At 35.7% G+C, this 17680-nt stretch overlaps 1 protein-coding gene across 1 annotated transcript; it reads right to left on the bottom strand.

Annotated features, from left to right (window-relative positions):
• Positions 1–12854: 12854 nt before the first annotated feature.
• LOC130981952 (uridine/cytidine kinase UKL1, chloroplastic-like) lies at positions 12855–17278 on the bottom strand. Its single transcript, XM_057905730.1, has 15 exons — positions 17258–17278; positions 15882–16161; positions 15499–15590; positions 15316–15385; positions 15088–15206; positions 14917–15013; positions 14715–14794; positions 14331–14525; positions 14137–14220; positions 13999–14059; positions 13770–13830; positions 13542–13632; positions 13362–13434; positions 13187–13269; positions 12855–13110 (listed from the first exon to the last, which is right to left on the bottom strand). The coding sequence occupies exons 1-15, from the start codon at positions 17276–17278 to the stop codon at positions 12964–12966; spliced, it is 1554 nt and encodes a 517-aa protein (XP_057761713.1). The 3' UTR covers positions 12855–12963.
• Between the last annotated feature and the right edge of the window lie 402 nt (positions 17279–17680).

Genomic DNA, 17680 nt, shown 5'->3' with positions numbered 1-17680 from the left:
AAAGAAAAGTGAGTTCTCCGATTATGTTCATTTGTGAATTTGGTTTCCAAATTATCTTACCGAAAGGAATTCAAACTAACAAGTTTTTATTTTAGGAAACTATGTTTTCAAGTGTTTGACTTACTAGTAAATGATTTTCGACTCCTTTGAAAGAGCCTTAACAATGAACTCATTTAGAATAAACTTGTTTTGAAGGTTTTGGAAATATATTACCAAAAAAATCGGTATTTGTTTTAAGGAAACTTTCGTATTCTTGATGACAATAATCAGAGTGACGCAGCGGAAGCTCCAGAAATTATTGTAACCAGATGGTAATAAGAGGCGTGAAGAATTCACTAAGGAGGGTAAAAGATGGTAGAGAGATAAGGGGAGAGTTTGCAAACAGGATGTCAGAAGTTTGAGATAAGACGTGTTGTCGGGGGCTCACTGCAGTGGATTTTCTGTTCATCCCGGAAACACGAAGATGTTTCATGATCTAAAGAAGGTGTTCTGGTGGCCTAGGATGAAAGGTGATGTAGCTACAGTAACATCCAAGTGTTTGACGTGTCAGAAGACGAAGATAAAGCCTCAGAAGCCGTAAGGAATGATACATCCTCTTGAGATTCCTCAGTGGAAGTGGGCTATGATGCGGTTTGTGTGATCGTGGTTCGCTTAACCAAATCCGCTCATTTTCTGCCTATCCGAGAGAACTGTTCTATGGAGGAGTTGGCGAGAGAGAATGTCGACTCATTAGGATGATGGTGAACGAAGTGCCTTGGCAACTTGTGGGAATAGCAACGTTGAACGTAGGATGCTTCATGGAGAATATATGTATATATATATCCCACCGCGTGATTCAGATTTTCGAGGACAAAAATCTTTTTAAGGAGGGGAGGATGTAAGAACCCGCATTTTCACGTAAAATCATTTTAATAAAATAATTTTAGTGTTCGGAATAGATTCAAAATTTAGAAGTTTCAATTTGAAAATAAAAATGTGAAATTTGATTTCAGTGAATTTTTCTGAGTTAGAAAATGTATCTTTTTCTAAAAGTTTTTGTAAAAATGCATACTGGCGCTTGAGTCAGCAGTACCGGCTCTAGTCTGTCCAGTACTGCGTATTTTAGAAAATAATATTTAGAAAATTGATTTATTGTTTTGAAATGAGAAAAATAATTTAGAATCGAAAACCGGATACTAATCTTAAAGGTTTTGGCCCAAAGTGGGCCAAACGGACCAAAAACGCTAACGAGTTGGACCGGACCCAAACCGGACCTAAGGCCCAACATATATAAGTGAGTAAATGAGCCAAAGAAGCTCATTTCATCACAAAGAGAGAGAGAGAGAGAGAGAGAGTTCGGATAGAGTGAAGAGAGGAGAAGAGAGAAAGAGCACTATTCACCTCCACCTTCCGGAAGCCATAACTTTTGATCCGAAGCTCCGATTGACGAGTCGTTTGTGGCCACGCGAAGCTCTTGTCGAGCTCTACGTTTCTATCTAAGCAAATCTGGTAAGAAATTGCGTTTCATTTCCCAGTTTCCAGCCCTAACTTTCCGCACGATTTTGGCTATGAGTTTTGAGTAGATTTTATGGTTTTGCTTGTTTAGGTGATCTCTAGTAGCGGGTAATTGATAAATTTTACCCCTAATCACGTTGGATAAGGTAAGATTTTGCTAAACCCTCTTGGTTGGTTGTTTTGTGGTTTCTAGGTTTTGATTTTGATGATATATGTGTTGTTAGTGTGAGCCTTGGTGTTTGTTGGTGTTGGTTGAGACTTTGGATCAAGTTTGGTGGTTTCGTTTTGGTGTTTGGAGCGTTTGGGAATCGGCCAAGGTATGGTTTCGGTTTTCTTTATGTAATATGTAATGTTCATGGACACTTAGGCTAGTTGACCCTAAGATAGGATTGAATAATATTGGTGCATAAATAATTATATGTGAATTGATGTAATTGTTGGTTATATTGGATTAGTGTGGTTGATGGTGATTGTTGGGAATAATGGATATTGATGAGTATTTATGGTGATTAGTTATATTGGTGGATAATGAGGGTTATGGAAATCTAAGGTAAAGAGTTAATGTAAAATGTTGTGGTGGTTTGGGATAAAGAATATTAATGATTATATAATTTGATGATGATTATTGGTATTTTAATTGTTATGAAGGTGGATGATGAATGGGAGACTTATTGTTATTGATGGAGGTTTGTGAAATGGTTGATGATTATGAATGCATAATGATGTTGTTGGTAAGTGGAGATGATTGTTTAAGAGTTGATAAATTGAGATATTGGATGATGAGGAATGTGTGATTTATTGTTGTTATGAGGATTTGTTGAGATGGTTGATGATTGATAGTAAATATTGATATTGTTGGTAATTGAAGGTGAGTGTTGGGATTGTTGATGAATGATGTGAGTTATGAAGTTAGGATAAAGTATGATAATTGATGAATTGGAATGATTGATAAATGGCTATATTGATGTTGATAGTATGGTATTAAGGATTGAGATTGAAATTGAGAAAATGATGAACTAATGAGCTCGGAATGGAATTAAGAACTGATGATGGTTATTATGAGCTTCGTGGATATGGAAGGAAAGTGTGCAGGGCCTATATCCCTGGCGTAGCAGACTCTTCTGCTGCATGAGTAGATGTTGTTGAAAGTGATTTGAGATGAGAAATGGTGATGACTAGTGATGATTTGAGGTCGATGGATAGTGGTTGAGATGAGTCAAGGACTCGGAGTTGTAATGATGAATTGTTGGAATATATGAGAGAGTGCAGGGCCTAAATCCCTGGCGTAGTAGATTCCTCTGCTGCATGAGCATATGTTGTTGAGAGTGTGCGGGGCATATATCCCTAGCGTGGCAGATTGTTCTGCTGCATGATTTGTTGTGGTTAGTTCCTTCTTTGCTGTAGGAAGTGTGCGGAGCCTATATCCCTGGTGTAGTAGACTCCCTACTACATGAGTGTGCAGGGCACTATATCTCTGACGTAGCAGATTCGCTGTTGCATGAGTGTGCAGGGCACTATATCCCTGGTGTGGCAGAAAAGGCTACATCCGGAAGGATGTGTCGGGTTGGCATTTACGGACCGACAAGTGATATCACGAGCCAATAGGATAGGCATTCATCATATGCATCTCTTATTTGCTTGACTGCTTTGACTATTTGGGTTTGCCTAAATGTACAATATGCCTACTTGCTTCTTGAATTACTTGCTATACATGAATATTACCTGTGTATTACTTGCTTGCATTATCTGTGATTGTCTGGTGCTGAGGAGGTTAGGAAGGCGGTGGCAAGGGGATCGCAAGGAGGATTAGTTTGGCGAGGGCTGTGGAGCACAGCGGTGTAATTAGTATTAGTTAGAAATTCCCTAAGTTTAGATAACCCTGTTGATGGTTTATGGTTTAGATTATTTATTTATTTTGTTCTAAGCTTGAATATCAGTATGTGATGTGAAGTTCTAGGATTGCCTTCGGCGTCCCGGGGCCTTACATCTTACATCATTGGGCACTGTTACCATACTGAGAACCTCCGGTTCTCATTTCATTCTTTGTTGTTGTTTTTCAGATGCAGGTCGCAACCCACCTTGGTGAGTTGTTTGGTTGGTGATAGGAGCGGAGGATCCGGATACCCTTTGGAGTCTTTTTGGTTTGTTTTGTATTTGTCTCTCGCTTTTGTATTTTTGTTTCGGCCTAGAAACCTGTATTTGAGAGAGAACAAAACTTGTATAAGCCATTTTTTAAACTTCAGTTTCCTCTTTTTTGTACGTTTGGCTAGCCGGCTTAAACTCCGCGAGTCATGGCTAGTTTCTTATGATGTTACACTATTATACTATTATCTTTGTTCATATCACATCTGTTTCTTGAGTTTTAAGTTGGATTCTTCGTTAGTTCGCTTTGCGCTTTTAAATCCTGTGTTTGAGCTATATCCTCCATCAGGCTTCTAGATTATATTATTTCTTCTATATATATATATATATATATATATATATATATATAAGTCTTATAACTGTCGTAATCTTTGATTAACCTTTGCTTTACGGCTAGAGGTAAAGCTTAGGGTAATTTGGGTGTTACAGGGGTCGACGCGCACGCGTCGTATGTGACTATGCAACTAAACAGTGAGTTGCGCGAGAGACGCACGGGAGGGGTGCGTGGCGCACAAGCCACCCCACGCGTACGCGTGCCTCACGCGTGCGCGTCCCCTACGATATTTACCACCCACACGTAAGTGTCAATGACGCATACGCGTGGATACCCAAATCGGCGTAAAGAGCACCTGGACAGAGAGTTGTGCTGCCCTTGCGAGGGACTTGTGCGAAAGGCACAAATTCATTCATGCGTACGCGTCCCTGACGCGTGCGCGTCATGTTCCCTTTATGGCCCCCCACGCGTACGCGTGGGCGACGCTTATGCGTCGCATGACTTGTTCAGTTTTTACGCGTTCGCATCTTTCTTCTCTCCTTTCTACTTCTTTCTTCCTTCTCTATTACTTTCTTCTTCTTCATCCCTTTAACCTCTCACCCCTCTTCACTTCCATTCTATTTCATTTAATTTATTTGCATACTTTCATTCATTACATTATTTTCATTGGTGTTAGAAATTTATCTGGGTCATTATTTTCTATATTTTGCTTGTGGATTATTAGGAATTGTTTGACAATTATATATTACTTTTTATAGGGTTGCATGCATGTTCAATATAATACTTTCCACCACTTATTTTCCATGCATGCTATGTATTTGTGAAAATGCCCGTATGGCATTGTGTACTATTTTTAGATTTCTTTTATTCTACTACTCTAAATGCTTGCTTTTCACAAAACCATTTTTATATTTTATTAATTAAATATAATTGTCAGTACAAACATTATTGTTAGTTTCTTACGACTGATAATACATTTTGGCTTTTAATGCTTGATCTATGCTACTCATGCCTTTGCCAGCATGCCAATAAACATCTTGCATTTAATTGCCTCAATTTATCATGTTATATTTTCATTGATGTCCTAATTTCATGGAGTCACGACCATGTGTTAACGACATTCTTCTTTATTTTGGCATGATTATCACTCGTACTACCTTCTTCTTTGCTCTATCCCTTTGACTTCATGTCCCTTTCTCCTCTCCTTTTTCAGGATGACCACCAGGAAGGGTAAAGAGAAAGCCTCTACAACGAGTACCAGCTGAGGAACCACAACCGCCACCCACCTGCACATCTTTGCATGCATCGAGGACGGTGCAATCTTTAAGTGTGGGGAGGTCGATACCGATCTCCATGGGTTAGTTAGTCCCTTCTCAACACCAATTTTTAATTTTCTGTGTTAGTTCATTACTGCATTTGCATGTGTATTTGCATGTTTGATTGCATACTGTACCACCACTTGGTCGAAGTAACATTTTCTTTTTCAAGAAACCTTTTATAGTATTTCACTAATTTGAATTAAAATTTTTTAAACTTATCTGAAAAATATTATATTGGAACATGGTTTAGAGCTCGAACACACAAAACCAGTGAGATTTTGAGCCTATTTGGATTGGTTGCATTTTATCAACCAATATTTTATTTTTGGTGTGTGTTTTTTTTCTCTAAAATTGTGATCTTTGTCTTGCTTGATTCTATATTTTCATTGTTTAATGTATGCATATACTTATTTGATTGAGGCCTTGTTTCACTTAGCTTACATACCCATATGGCCTTACCCTTTCATTATCCTTTGCAAACCAATGTTGAGCCTATTTTACCCTTTGTTCTTTATTTTAGCACATCATTAACTCTAAGCGAAAAATAATAATGTCTTTAATTTGAATCTTTGATTAGCTTAGACTAGTGAAAGTGCTCATGAATTAAGTGTGGGGAAAGTGGCTTTGGAAATATTTGGTTTGAGAATTGAGTATGTTAGACTTTTTGTGAAAATGTGAAAAATGTCGAGAACATGTTTATGCATTCAATACCTTAATCGTACGCATTGAGAGAAACAAAAGAAAAGAAAAGTAAAAAGAAAAATAAAAATAAAAAAGGGAGAGAAAAAGAAAAGAAAAAGAGCAGAAAAATAAAATGGGGACAAAATGCCCCAGAGTAAATGGTGAAATTAATGCATATGAGTTGTACTTAAATTTGGGATGCATGAATATATGGTAAACATAGTCAATGGGCAGTTAGATATTGTATTGTGATTATATGGATTGTCTTAAGTTAGGTGGAAAAAGTTTAGGTTAATTAAGGATTAAGATTTTAGTCCACTTGGCCAAATATAATCCTACCTTGACCCTAACCCCATTACAACCCTTAAAAGACCTCTTGATTTGTGCGTTGGTACATTAAATTTATGTTGATTGTTAGATGAAGATCAAGCCTTAGAAAATAAGATTAGTAGAGAATTGAGAAAATTTACCCTATACACTTGAGAGACTAGAGTGATATACACTACCAGTAAGGGTTCAGTGCTTAATTCTATGTTTCCTGCTTTCATGAGCTATTTTCTTCTTGCAAGTTATTTGTACTTTATTTTGTGATTTAAATTAGTGAAATCCAGTTCATATTTATTCTTGAAAGATTTATTTACTTTTCACCAAGTAGGTAGAATCATTTTAGCATGTAAGTTGCATTCACATAGGTTGCATTGCATGAGTCTTGCTTTTCCCTACCCATTTGTTTTATCTCCTTAAACTAAGCATGAGGACATGCTAATGTTTGAGTGTGGGAAGGTTGATAAACCACTATTTTATGGTTTATATTGTGTTTAATTAAGTGGTTTTTATCAAATTCTTGCCCACTTATTCATATGATTTGCATGAATTTACAATTCCTTTCCTAAATTGTTCGCGCCTCGACGCTTTGCTTTGATCCCTGACCTAAACTCTTTGGTAGGCTACTCTTCTACCATGAAATGCTATAAGTTAGGTTTTTTAGCTTGCCTTTCTCCTTTCGTTCACTCGGCCTTCAAAGAAAGATGGACGGGGCGGGCAGAGGAAAACCTAACGATTGTTCCAATCGAAATGGAAAGAAAACCCATGAATAGGAGGTTAGGGGGGACAGAAGTACTCAACGAGGATAAGGGATCCGCCCGGGTGGATGCGCGTGAGAAGAACTAAAGCCACTACAAGACTCCTACCTAATATCTTGCTATAGGCGCTTTTGGCTTTTGACTTGTTTATGTATGATTACGATAGAACTAGGGGCGCTAGCGTTGATGAAAAATTCCTATTCTTGCCTAAGCCTTCTACTTACTTTTCGAGTATAGCCTTGTGAGGAACTTAACTTTAGCTCTTTGAATGACAGAAACATCTTTCTTGCTCTATGCGAAGAATAGCCCTTAAAGCTGGAGAAGGAAGAAGTGTGAAAGCAAGCAAGTCAAATTCAGGCACATTAGTAAGTTCTTTTCTCTGAAGAATGTTCGAACTCAGACATAGATGACTGGGATCACTACACTGGCTTTGTTGGTTGGTTTGAGGTAGGCAAGTAAAGAATAAGAAATTAGGCAGGGACCACACTACACTCTCACCTCTCTCGAGCTACAGGAACCCTAAGCCAGGTATGATGCTGACTTTGCAAGCGCAGGGAAAAGAGCTGGTAGTGATTCTTCGGGACAAAGGCCAAGGGTGAAGCCGGGGAAGTTTAATATTTAATAAATTCATAAATGACATCGCCTTTAGGGGCGCCGTTTTCATCCAACTAGAAATATCGTATGAGAAGCAAAAGAATGTTACGTTACGCCCAAAAGTCCCATGCATCCTTTCTTTCTTTGGTCAACAACCAAGCACAACTCAATAGAATGAATTCTTCAAGACTCCTACATGACTTTCTGTCTGGAGGGAATCAATTTTTCTCAATCAATCACTACACTATGTTTCCACTCCATTTTCATTACGAAGATGTCTCACGTCAGGATCCGTTGCTCAAACTGAATCACGCCAACGTTATGGAAGTTCCTAGATCGTGTGAAATAAGACTAGTACCAAAGGCACCCTATGATTTCATAATCCAAAATGGAAAATTGGCTATGGAGATTCCGCGCGGTCAGAAATTAATACAGACACACAGGGGTTCGACAGGAAAGTCGTTTCGATCAAATCCATTCTCTCTGGGCTTCTACTACTGTATGTGATTTCTTCTCACTATAGACTTGAGTATCTAAACCGGACAGACCTCCTAGTTACAAGGAAACAACCTATTTTTAGGCTTTAGCTGATAATGGGCCTCTTGCCTTCCAATCTATATTCTATGATTGAAAACTTGCTTCCTAGAGTCTTTAATTTGTATATTTTAATCATCTCTTATTACCATTCGATGTCTTTATATGTGTGTTAAGTGTTTCAGGCTTCATAGGGCAAGAATGGCTTAGAGAATGGAGATAAAGCTTGCAAAAAGGGAAGGAGCACAAGAAATAAAGGAGACAACCAGCGGACAGCGACGCGCACGCATGGCTGACGCGTGCGCGCGAATTGGACAAAATCACAGCGACGCGTACGCGTGGATTGGAGTTCGCGCAAACGACGCGAGCGCATGCCTGACGCGCACGCGTGAAGAGGAGAATCGTCAAACGACGCGTACGCATGACATGCGCGATCTGCAGAAATTACAGAATGCGCTGGAGACAGTTTCAGGCTGCGTTTTGACCCAGATTTCGGACCAAAAACACAGATTAAAGTCAGATAACATGCAGAAACTCGAGACATGAGATCATAATTCACTTTTCATAATTTAGATGTAGTTTTTAGAGAGAGAGGTTCTCTCCTCTCTCTCTTAGGATTTAGGATTAGGATTCCTCTTAAAGGAATTAGGATTTCTTTATCTCAATTTTCAGGTTCAATATTCCTTTTATTTATTTTTCCAATTTAATTTATGAACTTTTCCATGTTAGATTTGAATATTCTATTTAATATAATTTGAGGTATTTTCAGATCTATGATTTGTTTCTTTTATTTATGATATAATTTAGAATTTTTTTTCTTTTGGCTTTGGTTAAGTAATTGGTGACGCTTGAGTTATCAAACTCGAGGTGTTGACTGAAAATTGGAATTCTTTGCTGATTAATTTGGATTCCACTAACTCTAGTCTTTCCAAGGGAAAGACTAGGACTTGAGGATTCATATTGATTTATCCACCTGACTTACTTTCGTAGTTAGAGTGGGAGCAAAATCCAATTCTCATCACAATTGATAAGGATAACTAGGATAGGACTTCCAGTTTTCATACCTTGCCAAGAGTTTTCTTAGCTATTGATTTATTAATTCCTGCAATTTATTTCTCTTGTTCAAACCCTTTTTAAAAACCCCAAAACATACCTTTTTCCACAACCAATAATAAATCATACCTCCCTGCAATTCCTTGAGAAGACGACCCGAGGTTTAAATACTTCGGTTATCAATTTCAAAGGGGTTTGTTACTTGTGACAACCAAAATTTTTGTACGAAAGGATTTTCTGTTGGTTTAGAAACTATACTTACAACGCGATTACTTTTATTCTTTATCGATAGGAAATCCGATCATCAAAAACCCTACCTGCACCCTACTCTACCCGCTGCGGATTGGGTTGGCAACCCTACCCGATCGGGTGAGGTTGGGTTGGGTACCCGTGGGTAGGGTACATATTGCCACCCCTACATTTAAGTATATAAGATTATTCTTAAATCAAACTCAATTTCTCATGCAATATATCATTTTTTTCTTTTGAATTCATGTTTAGTGAGCAATACATGAGACATTTTTTTTTAACTAAAAGCGAATGACATAATGAAACTAAATCTAAGAAATGAAAGTACTAAAGATCATGCAGGCAATCAAAGCAACAGAAAACAGAAGACAACAAAATAAGAGCGGAAGAGAAATAGAATGAAAGGAACTCAACCACCTCAGTTATGCTAGTGGCCATCTCATTCCTCCATGAAGAACATTCATCTCCTTTTGGTGCTATTAAAATAAACAGAAAAGACCAAAAGCGAAGTGACAACACCAAACTTAAAAGTTTGCTTGTCCTCAAGCAAAGAAAATATGAAAACAGGGTGTCAAAAATTCTTCTTAATTGCTCATGTTCCTGTTCTAATCATTCTGCATGACCACACATGTAAAACAAGAAAAATTCTAAAAAAATTAGATAAAGTAATTTAAAACCAAAACTAAAATAACTATAATGCAAAAATCAAAATAACTATAAAATTAAAACCAAAGCAACTGCAAAACCAAGGATACTAGTAGTTGGGTTGCCTCTCAACAAGCGCTTCTTTAATGTCACTAGCTTGACACTTGATTGTTGAATGTTCTTCCTCTTCTTCTAGTTGGTTAAAAGAAATGACTCTAAGGGGGGAGAGGTGAAGATTAGTGTCCCCTGATATAAGGTCCTCCTAACAAGCTTTCTTTTATTGTGATTAGCTTGATTCACCTTGCTTGTTGGGGTAGAGGTTGGATTATTTTTTCCTGACCTTTTCTTCTTCATAGACATTTTTTTTCTGTTTCTTGGTCACAATCCCCTTTTCAGTGCTTTCCTTAGTTGCCTTCACTTCTTTGATTTCAAAATTTGGGTGTTGTGTGATTGTTGGAGTGTACCCTTCATCAAGAACTTTTTGAATTGGTAGTTTAATAAACTCACCCTCTATGCCACTCTCTGCTTCATTAGAGTGTAGATTCCCATAATTGTTTTTATCCCTTACAACCTCCTTTGTTTGTGCATCCTCCTTCTTTGTTGGTGCATATTCTTCCTTTTTTTTTTTTGCATCTTCCTCTTCTTCCATGTGTGAGGGTGAAAAGTTCTCTAATTCACTGGAGTATGAACTTCATTGATTGATTTCCTCACTTTCTTCCATAGGATCTTACGTTATATCTCTTGGGAAGAAATTTGCTTGTTCCTCTTCCTGGAACTTGATAATCAACTGCACATATTTCTCTACATTTTTTACACTCGTCCTTATATCATGTATGAGTTCTTTCATTAGAAGCTCAAGAGTTTATGGTTCCTGATATGAATAAGGAGATGGTGGCTCTTTATATGAATAAGAAGGAGATGATGGTCCTTGATAAGAGTAAAAAGAGGATGGTTCTTGGTATGAATAGGGAGATGGTGGCTCTTGATATGGGTAGAAAGATGATAGTTCTTGATATGGATAGAGAGGTAGTGGTTCTTGGTATGAATAGGGAGATGGTGGCTCTTGATAGTTGGAACATGGAGCACTAAAGTTTCTTTGGTTTTGACTTTGCCAACCAAAATTCGGATAGTTCCTCCATCCACGATAATATGAATCACTACTTGGGTGTGAGTAGTAACTCATGTGATTTCTCTCCATTATTTTTCCTTAGCACAAAACACCAAATAGAATTAAACGCACCATGTGGTAAATAGGCAAGCAAAGAAGAAAGAACATCAAGAAAAATAAAAATAATAAAAAATGAAATAAAATAAAATATAAAAAAAAGAAAAAAAAAATAAAAAATAAACTAAATAAAAAAATAAAACAACTAATAAGCAAAACGGAGTATAAAATTCAAACTCAATAAGTAAAATAATTAGGAAGAATAAAACAACTAAGAGGATACCAAACTTAATTTCAAAAATTAAAAAAAATAATTGGACAACAATTCAAGAATTAAAATTCGTGTGTAGACGTGTCCCAAATCGTGTCGTATCTCATTTCTGTGTCTGTGCATCATAGATCATAACCTAAACTATAAATCTTGAACTACAAATCCTAAACACTTACTACTAAATAAAAAATACTAAATAAATAACTCTTAAACACTAATCTCTAAATCTTTTAACTCACTCTTAAATCTTAATCCATAATTCTAAACTCTAATAAAATCTAAACCAAAAACTATAACTCATATAATAATAATAATAATAATAATAATAATAATAACGTCTTTTTTGGGTTTAGAAATAGAAATCTTCTCCACTTTCTACCGACAAATTCTGCTTCCACTGTGTTCCCGCTGTCAGTCAACCTGCAATGGTTCTGGCGCGCGCCCACACCTCCCCTTGACGCTTTTCTCCTTTTTTCCGCCGTTATGTTTCACCCTTCGCCGAAGGTTCTCCAGTCTCTCCCGAGGGTGGCATCTCTCCTTCCTCCATTCTACACATTACACAACACACATACTACTATTATTAACATGGGTTCTACCTTTTTTATTGAGGATTCGATCCTGGGTGCAGCTCCCAGTGACACAGGTGATGCTGCCATTGAACCAAGGCCTCGGCTGCGCCTTCTCGTTATTTAAAGAATTCTATATATTTCTCCAAGAACTGGGCCGCGGGCAGTTTACCATGAAGCTATCATGCAAATTGAAGGTTCTCTACTCTCTAGGGTCATGCCCAAAGAAGTGGCCAAGTGGGGAGTTTATAATTTACATGAGTAATACTCCAAACATAGGACAGATTTGTCTCCAAAAAAGATTAATTTTGTCTAGCTTTCTAATTCATATGCCGTTAGCCAAAGCCCAAATATGTTGGAGACGAATAGAAAATTGAAAAACTCGGACTAATATTTTGGAACGAATCTATCCCATATCCAAATTTTTGAGACTTATTTGAGGTATTATTCAATTTTAGATTTTTAGATATTGACTTTTTGGCCAAAATGAGAAATATTCCTTGGCAGCACTTTCGTTTACAGCATAGGGTTTTTCATGTTAGTGGCATAATGGCATTTTAGCACAATATGTTTCGTGTCCTTGCTCCTATGTTTCTTGTCCTTATTATGACGCAAATAAGATTGATCTATTGATATCTAAATATCTTACTACCAAGAAAAAAAAAAAAAAAACAATCAAAAGCAAAAAGAAAGAACTCATGACACCACAAGTACTTGATATCATGTAGCCTCTGAAAAATTACGAAAAAAATTTTAGAATTGTAAAAATTTAGAGGTGGCCACTGCCCTCTTAAACAACAAAAGGCGGGCGTGTTTATTAGTCACTTCAGTGTTAAACACCAAAAAATTATATATATGTATTTTTCTGCTGCAACGTTCTGTTTTGCTTTCAAGCTAATCGTCTGTACCAAAATAGCGGTCACCAAATTCTCCTAAACCTGGTATCACATGGCACTCGTCATTTAGTCCCTCTTCAATCTCCGAAGTGATAATCTTGAGGTGCGGAAAACGTGTGCATACACAATTTATTCCCTCAGGAGCCTGAAAAGTCGGTGTTAAAATGTGTCACATTGAAATTCATCCAAATGTATCCAATCCAGTTTGAACATAAACTTACAGAGATGAGGTTGAGGAATATTATATTGGACTCTGGAACCCCTTTCTTTATAAGAAGCTCAATTGCCTGGCTGGCGGTGTTACCTGGATGAATAACCAAAAGTAGCAATGGAGAGTCATGCATAATTATCAGACAAATAATGAATGTGATGAACAGAAGCTTCATGGTAACTCACCCGTACTAAGTACAGGATCCATCAGAAGAACATGTCTCTCTGAAATATCTTTTGGAAGCTTCTCATAGATAAGCTAAAATGGAGTGCAAAAAACATGGTGATCATTATTTTTGCTGAGGTGTACCAACTTCTTGGAAATCTAACAAATCAAGAAAGATTGATCAAAATCAGAACTGTTACCTGGGTTTCCTCACCTTGACGGTGGATGAGTATCTTTCCTATTTTTATACCTTTACAGCATGCACGCAAAGCATTTTCCATGCTTTCACCACTGAAACATTACAATTGACAAGTGAAACCAACATAGAGAGGGTTACAACATTGTTTACATTTTTAATAAAGTGACTTAATCAATGAGAATTCATGGTAGTAACAGTGCTAGTAAACCTTTCAAATTGTGGAAGTTACCTTCGTATGACGGATACCCCACACAATTGCCTACAAAACTCAACTCCGGTATAAGTTGCTCCTGGAATGGAATAACAAGAATTTTTATGGTGTATATAAAACGCAAACAACATGAAAGTGTTGAGAGGTAATGAAGGTAGCTTAGTGGAGTCATCAAACGAAGTTTAGTATGTTCATGACATATTTCAAAGCATGCCATGAACATGTCTATCTTCTTCTTTAAACGAACCTGTAGGGGTGATAATATGTCTCTCTTTAAATGGCAAGTAACCAAGACCGTGTTCCACTACCTGTTAATACAGTGATACTAAGATTAGTTCTTATTTGTTAATAATAAGTCCACATACATCTCGATGTCCTTGCTTACCAAACGAATTAGCCGATCAGAATAAAAAACAAAATCATGCTTTGAGACATCCTTGTCACGAATAATAGTATGCATGCCTCTAGTCTGTAAGAAATCCAATATCATAAATTAGCATGAGAAATAATTGGTTGGGGGGGGGGGGGGGGGGGGGGAGAAGAAATAAGTAAAATTTTAGGAGGGGAAAATTATGCAACCTGAAAAGTAGAGAATATCAAATTCAAATTTGGATATATCTTGCAGAGGTTATGTTGGCCAAGCTTGGTGCGAATATGTTGAACTATCAAGTCGATCGCTACTCCATTGTCTCCCCCACGAGGTATGATAATGTCAGCATACTTCTTGGATGGAAGAATAAAATCTTCAAATGCAGGCTTAACAAATTTTGCATACTGACAATACATTGAAGATTTTACATATCAGCTAAGTGGACTTTCATTCAGAGGTTGGTCGACAATCAGAAATTAGCTATTCGTGAATAAAGCCAAATCTAAAGCATCAGCAGTGTTTAATTTCTATAATAAGAGAAATCCTAATTATTTCTGAATTCCTGATCTGTCAATGTGACATGATCATCTCACCTGTTCCAGTACAGAGTGTACATCTCTACCCCTTTCAACCGTGTCACGTCTTATTCTTCGGGCAAGCCTTACATCAGGATCTACATAACACGGAATGCATAAGGATATACTATAAAATCCCACCGACACCAACATCTCACTCTCACAGAAAACTGTGGCCAGTTAACATCTCAAAAAAGAAAAATTGAAGACCATTTCTTACCAGCATCAACAAATATTTTCATATTCATCATGTCTCGGACTCTTTGCTCATGAAAAACCAATATACCCTCCATAATGATTACTTCAGAAGCATTCACCTGACAAATAATAATAAGTGTCTCCCTTATTCATAAAGTTTCTTCTGAAAAATGTTCAACACACTTTGGCTTACCAATCGGTAAACATCAGAAGATCTCTGATGGAGCTTGAAATCATATACTGGAACCTGAACTGATTGCCCAGATTTGAGCTTGCTCAGGGTTTCTACAAGTTGCTCTGTATCAAATGCATCTATACCAGAACCAAATCACACGACTCAGCAATCATCATAATTGTTGTGCCTAATAATGATCTTAATCAGTTAATTGATCTAGTTTAAGAAGTTTCGGGATCAAAATACCAGGATGATCAAAATTATACTCATGAACGTGTTTCAGCTCATCATTTGTTAGTCCACGGTAGAATGAGTCCTACGATGAAAACAACACGCACAATCCCTCTTAATGCATAATTCATGACATGATCATTGATCTCTTTATGATCCAAGAACAAGAAGAAATAATAAAATGAATCGTGTAGTGACCTGACAAACAAGAACAACTCTGTGATCTTGAAGTTGTTGAATGATCAATTCACACACTGTGGTCTTCCCCGATGCAGTGCCTCCAGAGACCCCTTCTCCACGCAAATCAAAATCAAATCGACGCATTCCATTAACAAAAATAACAAAATAATTGAAATTATTTGAATTTTCCAGCTATAATGAGAGAATGCATAGCAAGAGATTCATTTTTCATTCCCGATCGTATACAAAGAAACTTGTATTGTGTTTGGTTCCCGAGAAAGTGAAGCATTCGTTTCATCGCATCACAATTCTTTCTTTCCTTCTTACATTGAAGAAAGAAACATTACAAAAAGAAGAAAGAAGAAACAAGAAGAGCTGTTATAAAGAATGAGTTTATATACCGATAACGAAGGGTTGAGATGGAGCGCTGGGAGAAGTAGGAGCAGAAGGCACCGTCGATGATGGCCGCCAACCGGAGAAGTGGGCGCCGGAGACACCTTCGATAATCTCCATTGCCCTTTCTTTGTTTATCGATTTTTTTAAAATTTTTAATTTTTTTTTTATTTTTATATTGTTTGGTTTCTTTGTTACTTTTTGGAACGCAGGCAGAACACTGCGATTAACGGCTTTATATAGGTATGCGTTTTGGAGGGATTTGGAGGGACAGAGGATGGGTGGTCTCTCACATCATCACATCACACATTCACTATATAAGCCTAACTTTGTAACATTTATTTTTCTAGACAAGGACATTTTTACCTTTTTAGGGTAATAATTAAGGGTTTTTTTTTTTTTAAATCCAGTAATAAATCAGGATTTTGATTGCATATTAATGGATGAACTTATTTGTGGAATATATTTAAACAAATATGTACCTAGAGATTTTTTTTTTAGGTTAACTGATGTGCATTTGTGTAACATATATTATGTCTACTCTGAAAAAAAAATCCTAATTCTTTCTTTAATTATTTTTTAATTTATAAAAATAAAGAAAATTTTGAATTCTTCTCAATTTTTTTATATTTTCAAAAAAATATATATTTAAATTTTTCTCTATTTAAATATTAAAAAGATAATCAACAAAATGAATTAAAATTTCCAATTATCACTCTTCTTTAAAATATTATTATCAATCAATGAAAGTTTTAAAAAGTGAAAAATCAATCATGGTGAATAAATATTATGTTACTTGTGGAAAGTTGATCTGCAATGAATTATGCAAAAGAGAAAACAAAGAACGAAGACCGTAGTGGGAAAAAAAAATTTAAATTCTAAGTGTATTAGTATTATTTCTTTTAATTGTCTTTTTAAAATCAGTTAGTACTAGAGGTGTAATATATATTACCCATAGCACGTTATAAAATTAAAATTAAAATTTTAATTTTTTTAAATTAATTTAAATTATAATAATTTGATTCATAAAAAAGTAACATGTTATGTATTGTTTGTTTTTTTTAGTGGTAATTGGATTAACTCTAAAATAGTTATTAATCGGTTTTAATAATCTACTTTCTTCAATAAATCAGATATATTATTGAATATGATTATATAAATAATATAGTAATAGTTAAATCCACCAATAAATATATTGGTTATTATCACACTATAAAGTAAATTAAATATAAAGGCTATTAGCACTTATAAATCTATAAAATCGCATTATCTTTGATTGGCGTGCAAGGATTTACTTATCAAATAAACTTAAAATATGAACTAAAAATATTTCTAAATTAGACCTAACATCACTTGAAAGAATAATGAAAAATAATCAACTTACCTTATCATCTCTGAGAACCATTTCTATGTAAGTCGTCTTGTTCTTGTCAAATTTAAATGAGACTTTTCATAACCTTATATATTAATTTTGTTAAATAAGTCTATATATATAGATAAAATTACGGTAGTTTTTCTTAATATATAGACATAAACATAAATAATTTTATACATATACATAAAAAAGTATGAATTATATTTTATTAAACTCTATGTTATCGGTTATTAAAAATATTAAAATATAAACCAAAAATATTTATAAAATAGATCTAACATCACTTTAAAGAATCATGAAAAATAATAAATTTACCTTCATGAGAATCATTTCTATGTAAGTCGTCTTGTTATTGTCAAATTTGAATAGAACTTTCCATAACCTTATATATTAATTTTGTTAAATAATTATATATATATATATATATATATA

Source organism: Arachis stenosperma, chromosome 1 (genome assembly GCF_014773155.1).
Source record: "Arachis stenosperma cultivar V10309 chromosome 1, arast.V10309.gnm1.PFL2, whole genome shotgun sequence".
Taxonomy (NCBI): Eukaryota; Viridiplantae; Streptophyta; class Magnoliopsida; order Fabales; family Fabaceae; genus Arachis; species Arachis stenosperma.
This window is presented reverse-complemented; position numbering and strand designations above follow the sequence as displayed.

Bases quoted from the DNA above. Each gene is read 5' to 3' on its own strand.
- LOC130981952 (XM_057905730.1), bottom strand. From the start codon at position 17,278: ATGGTTCTCAGAGATGATAAG. The intron at 14,795-14,916 runs GTAAGAAATGGT...CGTGTTATGTAG, and splicing joins GAAAATATTTGTTGATGCTG to ATCCTGATGTAAGGCTTGCC. The intron at 14,221-14,330 runs GTTGCATAATTT...GATTTCTTACAG, and splicing joins TGATATTCTCTACTTTTCAG to ACTAGAGGCATGCATACTAT.